The sequence below is a fragment of the Orcinus orca genome, chromosome 2 (assembly GCF_937001465.1).
Source record: "Orcinus orca chromosome 2, mOrcOrc1.1, whole genome shotgun sequence".
Classification (NCBI taxonomy): Eukaryota; Metazoa; Chordata; class Mammalia; order Artiodactyla; family Delphinidae; genus Orcinus; species Orcinus orca.
In genome coordinates this window covers 200,843,840-200,854,760 of record NC_064560.1, presented here as the reverse complement: position 1 = coordinate 200,854,760, position 10,921 = coordinate 200,843,840, and the positions used below count along the sequence as shown (strand labels likewise).

The 10,921-nt window shown below is 59.7% G+C and overlaps 1 protein-coding gene across 3 annotated transcripts; it reads right to left on the bottom strand.

Moving 5' to 3' along the window:
• Positions 1 to 3,652: 3,652 nt before the first annotated feature.
• On the bottom strand, positions 3,653 to 8,967 carry SIVA1 (SIVA1 apoptosis inducing factor). 3 transcript variants are annotated; one of them, XR_007474887.1, is made up of 5 exons: positions 8,799 to 8,967; positions 6,454 to 6,648; positions 5,570 to 5,726; positions 4,764 to 4,843; positions 3,653 to 3,858 (listed from the first exon to the last, which is right to left on the bottom strand). XR_007474887.1 is itself a non-coding variant. In XM_004262448.4 (4 exons), the coding sequence occupies exons 1-4, from the start codon at positions 8,914 to 8,916 to the stop codon at positions 3,801 to 3,803; spliced, it is 528 nt and encodes a 175-aa protein (XP_004262496.1). In that variant the 5' UTR covers positions 8,917 to 8,963; the 3' UTR covers positions 3,653 to 3,800. The 3 variants fall into 3 exon arrangements, 2 of the variants coding, with proteins under 2 accessions (XP_004262496.1, XP_012391760.1); XM_004262448.4 differs by lacking the exon at positions 4,764 to 4,843 and having other exon boundaries at positions 8,799 to 8,963; XM_012536306.3 differs by lacking the exon at positions 4,764 to 4,843 and having other exon boundaries at positions 3,819 to 3,959.
• Between the last annotated feature and the right edge of the window lie 1,954 nt (positions 8,968 to 10,921).

Sequence of the window (10,921 nt, the reverse complement as noted above, 5' to 3'; positions counted from 1 at the left end):
CCGATTGCTCAGTGTTGATAGGCTCTGAACTATTTCACTCCCACAGCTTTTTTGGAAACCACAAACACACCAAATGTTACCTGCTAAATGATGCTTTGGATCCAGATTTCAGATACGTAAAAACGTCCTTCAAATTGGAAGCCTGTGCACTGTGGGTAGGAATGTAAAATGGCTCAGCCTCCGGAAAACAGTATGGAAGTTCCTCAAAAAAATAAAAACAACTACCATGTGACCCAGCAATTCCACTCCTGGGTACACATATACCCCAAAGAGCTGAAGGCAGGGTCTCGAAGAGGTGTGTATTTTAACACATAAAAAAAGGAAAAAAAAATGTATATTGTAGACACCAGAACCTACAGCAGTACCTTTCCATTATCCTCGAACTTCGAGCAAATGGTACCCCAAAGCGTCAGATGTGGTGTGGAAAACCGGGAGGTGCCTCTGAAGCTGGAGCTGGGGCATGTGGGGGGGTGGCGGCCAGCTGGCCAGGCGGAGGGGCACGAGCTGCGCTTTCTCGTGGGGCCTCCTTGGGTGATGATGGGGGGATGGTTGGGGGATAACGGGGATGCGGGTGATGGCCTTAGGGACGTTCCTTGGCCTGGGACAGGCTTCAAGGTCATGGGCATGGACATGAGCACAAACTTACCCTGATGGTGTGTCCCATCCGGGTGGGTGGGGCCGAGAAGGAAAGAGCCGAGGCCGGAGACCCCAGGGCCTCCCAGCCTTCGCGGAGGTGGGGCTGCGCAGGCGCCTCGGGGTGGAGTGGTAGGGGTGCAGGGAGACCGGCACTTCGGGGAGGAAACTCCTGGGCGCTATCCGGTCCCGGCCGCAGGGCCAGAGCAGAGCCGGAGGGGCCTGGTGAACAGCGGCCTGGGGCAGTGAGGACCAGCAGGGTGGAGGTCCCACGGCCTGGCCTGCACGGGGGCCGAACGCCCTCCCATGTCGCACCCAGCCCTTCCAAGCAGCAGGCCGGGCCTCCGGAGGGACAGCAAGACAGGAACAGAGGTGCCTTTAGCACCTGTAGTGTCCACGTTTCAGCAGGCATGGCTGCGTGCTGTAGCCGAGGCCCTGGGGGCTGCGGGTAGGTCAGCAGCTCCCAGCAAGGAGCCAGCCAGGCTGGGGTGTCGGGACGGCATGGGGGCGGGGTCTGCCTCCCAGTAAATGCCACTCGGGGGATGTCTGCTCAAAGACGGGTCATCATTCAACAGGTAGTCTACCCTGTCCCTTTGAATTTGCTTGTCTTCATACTCAAGGTGAATTTGTTGCAGACAACAGAGCTGGCTGGGTCTCAACTGTTGTTTTGACGATCTGTGGGTCTCCACCCCTCGGGGGTGCTTAGGTCACGTACAGGAGTGGGATCTAGACGTGGCTGAGCTTAAACGTCACCTTGCTGTTCCTCTGTGCGTCCCTTTAGATCTTTGTGCCTTCCTTCCTCTTTTTCACCCTCATTTTGGATTAAATAACTATTTTTTAACAACCCATTTTATCTTTTTAAAAAAAAATTTCATTTTTTTGGCCACGTCAGGTCTTAGTTGCGGCACGTGGGCTTCTCTCCAGTTGTGGCATGTGGGTTTTCTCTCTCCGGTTGTGGCACTCGGGCTCCAGGGCGCGTGGGCCCTGTAGGTTGCAGCACGTGGGCTCTCTTGTTGAGGCGCGCGAGCGCCGGAGTTGTGGCGCGCAGGCTTAGTTCCTCCTCAGCATGTGGGATCTTAGTTCCCTGACCAGGGATCGAACCCACGTCCCCTGTATTGGAAGGCGGATTCTTCACCCCTGGACGACCAGGGAAGTCCCCCATTTTCTCTCTTTTACTGGCTTATTTCGACTTTACCAACTCTCTCACTGATGTTCCTTTTCTGTTCCAGGATCCAACCCAGGATCCTATGTGGAATTTAGAACAAATCTCTCCCGAAGGAACGACTGTAGCCACGGCCTGTCGGATGTCAGTCCATAACTCACTCAGCAGCCTGCCTTGGAGTGAAATTCAGCCCTTCACACGCACGGTCCTCAGAACACACACCTCCACTTGCCGTCTCCGTGCTGTGGACACTTTTGTTTCCACATGTTCAAAATCCCCAACACACATTATTAGTTTTGCCTTCAACAATTGTCTTTTTAACATTTTAAATATTCTTACTTGGTAAAATATATGTAAAACTTACCGCTTTAACCATTTTTAAGTGGCCAGTTCAGTGGCATTAAATGCATTCACGTGGCTGTGGCGCCAGCACCACCACCGTCTCCAGAACTTTTCATCTTCACAAACTAAAACTCTGCTCCCGTTCAACACTCACTGCCCCTCCCCCGGCCCCACCCTTCCCGTCTGTCTCCGTGAACCCCACGGCTCTAAGGACCTCACAGGAGTGGAATCACACAGGACCTTCCTTTGTGACTGGCTACTTCACCCGGCCTGACGTCCTCCAGGTCCATCCGTGCTGCAGTCTGCGTCAGGACCTCCTTCCTTTTTAAGGCCAAATCATACTCCATCGTATGGATGGACCATGATCTGCTTATCCATTCATCCCTTCGTGGACACGTGGTTTGTTTCCACATTTTTACTCTTGTGGACGCTATTGCGATGAACACAGGCGTACAGACATCTGCTCGAATCCCTGCTGGGTATTTGCCATTCTGCTCCACAGAGGCCGCATCCCCTTGCATCCCCACAGCAGCGCACAGGGCTCCCGGGTCCGCACGGCCCCGCCGGCCCTTGTTCTCTGTTGGACAGCAGCCCCCTGCCGGGGGTGAGGCAGCATCTCTTGTTACTGAGCTGTGTTTCCCTAATGTTAGGCGACGCTGAGCATCTCTTCACGTGCTCGCTGGGGTCGTGGTCTGCAGGTGGGCACTGGGACGGAGGCCCAGGGCCTCTACAGGAAGCAGGTGAGGGGAGGTGACCCCACGATGAGGGCTCGTGCTGCACTCACGCGGCCGAGCTGGGGAGGCCTCTGAATGTTCTCAGCTCAGGGAGACCTATGGGGTCACTTGCAGCCGCCCCCAAGACCTCATGCCTCCCTGTGGCCCGCCCCCGCTCCTGCTTCAGGGGTCCTAGGCTGTGCACTTGGGGGGCAAACCCCACCCTGGCCCAGCCCCCTCCAAGAGTCAGTCACTTGACCCTCCAACAGTGGGTGCCCCCGCTGCCCACCCCAAAGAACCTCTCTTCCCCTCCAGGGTTTCTTGGAGGGGCTGGGACTGACTACCCACGGACTCACCCTGAGGGCCTGGGCCCATGGCGCCGCAAGGACCCCGCGCGTGGGAACCGGGCCCGAGACCCAGGTGAGGAGGCCCCGTGCAGGGCTGTGCCCCTCCCTTCCCCCTCTCGTCCACTGCCCTCCCTCGGGCCACACGGGCCGCACCACCCAGACGGAACTGGCAGGCAGGTCACCCGGGGCCCAGCCACCCAGACAGCGGCGCATGACAGTGGCATTTCAGGGACAGCCTGGGATGCGGCCCCACCCCCGAGGGGCACTGGAGCCCCACCTGGGCTCACACGCTCTGGACTTCAGTGTCCCCACCTGTCAACGGGGCGATTGGCGGCACCTGGCATGAAGCTCAGGGCGCTGCCAGGTGGGAGCCGGGCAGACTACGGGCCCCAGGGGCGCTGACGGTGGGAGCCGGGCAGACCACGGGCCCCAGGGGCGCTGACGAGTGAGTCCTCTTGTCCAAATATAAAGGGTTTATTCTCTTCTGTGGTCAGGAGAACAAAATACAAAATAGAAAGGCTGTCCCTTCCCGCCCCTCCCCCCAGTCCCTCAGCGTGGACGGCGGTGAGGTCGTCCAGGCAGGGCTGCCGTCCTCTCCTGGCCTCAGGCCTCGAACATGGCGCAGCTGGCGCACAGCACTTTCTCGTGGAGGTCACTGCAGCTGCGACACCGCGAGGTTGGGGGAGAGGAGCTGGCATTAGGGCTGAGTTCCACGGGAGCTGCCGACCCCACCTGGTCCCTCGACTTTATCTGGAGGCGGGGCTGTTGGCCCAGACAGAACCAGTTAAGAAGAGGCCCCACTGCCGCAGGGGGCCGGGCCCACAGGGCCGGGTCCTTGGAGAAGGACACCCGCAGAGGGGGGCGGTTCGAGGGCCCGGGGAGAGGCCGGAGCACGGAACCCGCAGAGTGCGGGACTCCAGGAGCAGCCCCCCCGACAGGCATCTGCCTCGAGCACGAGGGGAAACGTCTGGGGTGCTTGCCGGAGCCGCCCTCACGGACTGACAGCTAAGGAGCCCCCGGGGCTCAGCCCCGGTCTCACGGTGGCCAGGTGTGCAGCAGGGGTGACTGGCCCCGGATGGCTCACAGGGGCAGCAGCTCAGGTAGGGTAGGGACATGGCAACTCAGCGAATGGCAGGGGACACGCTTCGGGAGACATGCTGAAAGGAGACGGCAGCACGCCTGAGGTGCAGCGGCAAAGGGTCCACGTCCAGGGCTAGGAGCTTGGCTCCAGCTCCTGGTGGCGATGCCCCACCCGCGGCCGTGCCTGACCCTGGGGACGAGGCAGCCACCAGGTGCGGGCAGGATGCCCGCTTCCAGGGTGGCGCTGAAGCTCGGAGGCCTGAGGCGTGGCCTCCAGAGGGGACCCGGAACGTGTCGTCTGTTTCTCACCCGGGTCAGAGAGCCCCGCCCGCCGGGGCCCGAGAAACAGGCAGGTGCGTGGCGGGCTCTGCGGGTGCCTGGGGGCCAGGCAGCAGAGAGCAGGGGCGGGGGAGGCTGCCACGGGAGTCCCTGAGGATGCGGACGGCCCCGGGGAGGGAAGCAGCTGCCAGTAGGTGGGGCGCCCACCTGGCCCCTCAGCTGGCCCTTGTGCTGTGCTCAGCTCCCCCTCCAGGGAAAAGCCACTGGCAAGGCCCTGCCCGTCTCAGCTTACATATAAATAGGAAGAAAAGAAAACTGAGTTGGCAAAGTCAATAGAAAGAGTATTCCACACCCATGACTCGCCCAGCACCTGACCCCTGAACCGGCCAGCACGGGAGGCCCACGCCTGGCCTCCGTCCTTCTGTCCAGCGCGTCCCAACCGTGGAGCAACCCCCCTCTCGGGAGGCGTGTTTTTAACTTTCCACAGTTGGGGTTGGTTTTTTTTTTTTTTTTTTTTTTTGGCGGTGGGGGGGTGAGTTGGTTTTAAAGGCCATTGGGACTAAACTGGTTTGAGATCTGCAGAACTTTTCTTACGGGGCACTGCCCATCCCCACCCGTCAGCCGGGAGTGGCCGCTGGGACGAGGACAGCGCCCGAAACCTCCTGGGCAGGGATGGGGCCCACCGGCTGTGGCGGATGCGCTCACCCAAGCCACAGACAAAACACTTACTTCCTGCCCTCACCTGTCAGGTGTCCTCCGCTAATGAGCGCGCGACACAGGAAGGCCATGTGAGGCTTCCTGATGCCAGGGCTCAAAGGACTAGAGCACAAATGGTCTGGGACAGACCACAGACAGCGCAGAGCTGACCTACAAGGTCTGGACTTCCTCCAGAAAGGATCTCAAGGTCTTGGAAAAACTCAAGCTGAGCAAAGCATTTACTGGCATCACATCGTCCCACCGGGCAATGTGGGATGGGCCTGCCGCCCCCACTCCCCGACAGGGCCCGCACTCACTCCACGAGGGCACACAGGGCACAGGCCACTGCCCCACAGCCGCAGCAGGTGCGCACGCAGCGCCCGCACAGGGCCCGCTCGCACTGGCCGCACGCCGCCTTCCCGTCCACAGCCCGCACGCACGACGAGCAGGCTCCCGATGCCGCCATGGCTGGGTCTGTGGGGAAGAAACACCCATCAGCCCAAAGGGGACCTGGAGCGCTGGGGCTGGGGGCCACCCTCCTTCCTGCGCCTGACTGACCACTAGGTCCTAAGACGACAACCTGTGCATAAGCACAGCACCCAGACCCGTTCACCAGGGAGAGATCCCAGCTGGCTTCCGTGACTCCCACCTACAATTCCCACCACCCAAATGTCGGTACCTAAGGGTCAGCCCTTCTCCTGACCGCCTGCATCAGAAGTCGCTAGGCCTTCGTCCCTTGTGTGTCTCCCAGCTGCGTCTCAAAGCGTGGTCCCTGCATCACGGGTTAACACAGGGGTCCCTTTGCCCCACCCAGACCTGGGGGCGGGAGAGTTTTTAACCAGCGACACAGGTGACAGTCTGAGACGCACACCACACTGCACAGGGACCCGAACAGGCTTTTCCCACCCAGCCAGGTGGGACTCCGTGGGAGAGCTTCAGGTGGAAAGCAGGCAGGACACCCAGAAGGGTCACCCAGAGGGGTCTCTGTTCCTTTCTGATCCAACAGTTAGAAGCTGTTTGCAGCTACCAGACGTGGATGTTGGTGACAGCAGAGCCTCCTAATGTCAGGAGCCTGCAGGCCCTCGCCCTGTTCGTATTGTCAGACTCGGGCCCAGCCCCCTCCAGCCCAGGTAGGAAAAGCCCCTGCCACACCCCATCCTTAGCACACAGCTGGGAAGCGCCTGCCGTGGGCCTCACTCACCAGCTTCGGAGGCCTGGGCTCGACTCCTGGTCAGTCGGCCGTCGGGCCCGATCAGCATCTGCCCGCGTGCGGCCCGAGGGGCTTCTGTGGGGCCAGGCTTCGGGGACTCCGGGGTATGGACGATGGCGCAGGCTTCCTCCCACGCGGGGTCCATGCAGGCCTGGGCCCCGCGGAAGAGGAGCTGCGTGGTCTTTTCTGCGGAGGCAACCATTTCCCCGCTTATATCGCTGCAGCACGGAAGCACCTGCATGGCCACCTTGTCCCTCGAGCTGCGCGTGGCCGGGCCTCTGGTTACCCAGCCACCCCAGAGCACGCTGCTCCCTGGCGAGCTGGGTCCCACCCTGACCTCCTGCCTGGGCTCAGCGGCCACCTCCTCCAGGAAGGTTCCGGACGCTGCAGCCCCACCTGGGCTCCCTGTGCTATCACTCTGCTCATTTTCCACACGGGTGGCCTCACCTCCTTGCCGTTCATCTCCTTCCCAGCACCCACAAGCCGGCTTCATCCAGCAGACGAAGCTCTGCGCTGTGGAGTGCTAACTAACGCACAGCCGAGAGACTCAGGGCTGAGCCCACACCCCAGCCAGCACGCACCCCTTCACTGACCACGGAGCTGCTGGCAGAAGGCGTGGCAGCAACCAGCTCGGAACAAGGTGCCCCAGAACTTTCCAGACCTCTGTGGGCCCTGGACACCCCCCCGACCCCAGAGCTGAGGTGGTTTCTCAGCAACCAGAGCAGTGGCTTTCCATCAGGGCACTGGGGGCTTTCACAAGGTCAAATGCCAGGCGCCAGCCCCAGAAATGCTTTGTTTGTGGTGTTCTGCCCTGTCCCAACAGAGCCAGGGTGGAGACCTTAGAAGCTGTTGGTGCTAAGTGAAACCGACAGAAACACACAGTTGGGTAACTCAAATGGAGTGGCTGATGACAGCCCCGTCACACCCAGTTCCTCTTCCTCCAATCCCCCCCATCCCCACTTATAATAGGGTGGGACTGCAGGGAGGTCATGTGGTGAGGCTAAGACTTGTCTTCAAGGGCCTGTGGTCTGTTCAAGATAAAGAGACCAGGGTTCAGGCTTGGAATTCATTAAACACGAGTTCACGCTGGCCTATGTCCTGCCCTTCTTAGATGTCCAGGGAGCCTCGCACTCCCTCTGTGACGGGGCCCTGCGAAGGACAAGCCCCTGCAAATGCTCCAGAACATCGTGGTCAAGAGCTAGACTGACTTAGCCCGCGTTTATTTTTAATTCTTCTCTCTGTCTGCAGTGTTTACATTTTTTGAAGGTCCTGAGAGGATAACACTTGCAGTCTGGCCATAGTACTCACAGCTTCACTCATTTTTATCACCTGCACGGCCTCGAAAGGCATTTGCATTTGCAACCCTGCATGTGCAAGAAAAGAAAGGGCACAGCAGCTGCTGATGGGGGCAGCGGGGTGGGGAGCAGCAGGACAAAGAGAAGCAGGGTCTCCCCAGGTTAGGCGCTTCCCCACATCCCTAGTACACGGCAGCACCACTCAGTCAGACACCCAGGTAACCATCTGACTGTTCCACACGCACAAACCTCGTGCCTCCAACCACTAGTTAAGGTAAATTCCACTCTGTAGTTACCCCAGGGTATTAAGCCCCCCAAAGCGATGATCAATAATATCAATGCGCCCAAAAACCTGCATGAAGCAGCCAGAGAAGGCTTCCTAGGTCAGTGTCCTTACATCTCTGGAACTGGACACTCCAGCCACAATGAACTGGACAGCACTCTCCGGCTTCCCGGCTTTTGCATAGGCTGTTCCCTCTGCCTGGAATTCCCTTCCTCTCCCTCTCTGCCTGCCTAATCCTGAAGGATTCGCCTTCGACCCTGTTCCTCCACGAGACCTCTAACAGCCTGCAGGTGGTCCTGCAGCGACCCATGCCTGCCCTGATGACCTCTGGAGAGTCCTTCTCTGGCTGGCCCCCCCCAGTAGACAGCAAGGCAGGGTCTCCCGCAGCCGCAGCGCCTGGCAAGGAAGGCGCGCTCCACAAACGCCTCTCGGGTCAGAACGGGTGCTTCTACCGGCTTATTCCACCGGGACATCCCACTCCCCGGCCTCTCGCTGGGCTGGTCAGACCAGGGCTGGCCAGACCAGGGCTGGCTCCTGCGCGAGTCCAGCATTCCCAAAGGACAGAGCCACGTCTCGGCCCCACGCGGAGGCCGCCTGTTTCGGGAAGGTGGAGGGCGGGGACAGGTCGTGGACGCGGGCGCATTCACAGCGCCCAAATTGCTGCTCCCAAACCCGGCCGGGCGACTGGCCCCGGCCCCCGGCTCCAGGAGGCGCGGCCTGCGGAAACCGCCTGCCCGACCCCGCTACCCCTCACTCACCGAAGATCTCCCGCGTGAGGCGCTCGGCGCACACGCCGCGACTCAGCTCCCTCCGGCCCACACGCACCTTGAGCTGCAGCGGGGCCGCGTCCGCGAAGGGGCAGCCCCGCTTGGGCATGGCCGCGGCCCGCAGCGGCGCAGCTCCGCGGCCGCGCCTCGCCTGCCCGTGACGTCACAGCCGTGCGCCAACCCCTGCGCGGGGCGGGGGCGGGGCTAGTGCGCGGCGCGACGCGGGATAGGCCCGGGAAGAGGGCGGGGGGGCGGGGCTGCTGCACGGCGCGGCGCGGGATAGGCCCGGGGAGGGGGCGGGGCTCGTGCGCCGGGAGGCGGGACTCGGAGACGCGGGAAAGTCCGGGAAAGGGCGAGGGTCGGAGTGGGCGACCCGGGGGCGTGGAAGCGGGAAGGCGGTGTGGTGCGCACGCGCCGCAGGATGGGCTGGGGGCGACATCGGGGGCGGGACTCGTGTGAGGGGTGGCTCGTGATAGGTCGGAGGCGACATGTGGGAGGGACTCGTACGAGGATGCGGAAGGGAAGGGCGTCTCAGCTGTTTTATTTTTTTTTCTTTTTGCGGTACGCGGGCCTCTCACTGTTGTGGCCTCTCCCGTTGCGGAGCACAGGCTCCGGACGCGCAGGCTCAGCGGCCATGGCCCACGGGCCCAGCCGCTCCGCGGCATGTGGTATCTTCCCGGACCGGGGCACGAACCCGTGTCCCCTGCATCGGCAGGCGGACTCTCAACCACTGCGCCACCAGGGAAGCCCTCGGCTGTTTTAAATTTTGCTCCCCAAACAACTCTCGAAACTGGTTATACTTCTCCGTTTAAATCACCAAAAGTTCGCGGCTGATTCACTTTTCTGTAATTCTTAATTTGGAGGACTGCCCCGCCCTCACAAGTGGAGAGTGCCTCATGAACGCACTGGATACACGTCACGGGCCGGGTTTCGGGCCCTGCTGCGTCATGCGGGGCAGGCCTGACGTAATGTCGGGCTCTGACAGAGCCGTGCGGCTCCGGCCCCACCTCGGCCTCTGCCGGCCGCCTACCCGCCCGACCCTCGTCCTGTCCGCTGCCCCCGAGGTCGTCCAGCTCGTTCCTGTCGCCTGGATTTCCGCTGACAAGCCGAGGGCCTCCGTCTTACAGGCCACGCCCCACGCGACACACCCCTCACGTGACACCACCCCACGTGATGCACATCACAGCCCAGGACACCCGCAGGGATGGGGCCCGCCAGGCATGGAGGGTCTAGGGAGACCAGGCCGAAAGTGGGGCTTCGGCCAGCGTTTTTCCTGTTGCGTGACCGCATGATCTGGTACTATACCCGTTAGCGGTCTGCGGTCACTGTGACAAAAAGACGCTTGACTGGTTTTAGCCCAGAAATAGATGAAATTCCCAGTAGTATTGTTTTTAATCTTACAGGCCTTGGGAATTTTAAAAGACTTCTTTGCGTTCAGATTTGAAACTGCCTTAGGATCGTTTAAGACACAGTAGATAGATGCAAAACATTGTGATTAAAAGAGAATCTTGTTAGCTCTTCTATTTCAACCTAATTTTAATTTAAGAAATATTTGTTGAAGGCCCAGTCAGTGCTGGATTAGTTTTCTAGAGGTGCCGTAACAAAGCACTCAGACTGAGGGCTTAAACAATAGACATTTATTCTCTTACAGTTCTGGAAGTTGGAAGTCCAAGATCAAGGTGTGTGCAGAGCTGGTTTCTCCTTGGCCTGCAGACAGCCGTCTTCTCCCTGTGCTCACGTGGTGGTCCCTCTGTGTCCTCATCTCCTCTTCTGATAAGGACGCCAGTCAGACTGGATTAAGGCCAACCCATATGACCTCTTTAAAACTTAATTACCTCCTGGTTCCTCAAAAAGTTGAAAATAGAACTGCAATTGATCCAGCAATGCCGCTTCTGTGTATACAAAGGAATTGAAATCATTATCTTGAAGCGCTATCTGCACCATGTTCCCTGCAGCATTTTTACAATAGCCAAGACATGGAAACAACCTAAGTGTTCATCAATGGATGAGTGGATAAAGAAAATGTGATATTTGGAATATACATATAATGAAATATTATTCAGCCATAAAAAAGAAGGCCATTCTGCCAGTTGCAATAACGTGAATGAATCTGG

Bases quoted from the DNA above. Each gene is read 5' to 3' on its own strand.
- SIVA1 (XM_004262448.4), bottom strand. From the start codon at position 8,916: ATGCCCAAGCGGGGCTGCCCCTTCGCGGACGCGGCCCCGCTGCAGCTC. The intron at 6,649-8,798 runs GTGAGTGAGGGG...TTGCCTCCGCAG, and splicing joins CCTCACGCGGGAGATCTTCG to AAAAGACCACGCAGCTCCTC. The intron at 3,859-5,569 runs GTGAGTGCGGGC...GCGGTGTCGCAG, and splicing joins GCCCTGTGTGCCCTCGTGGA to CTGCAGTGACCTCCACGAGA.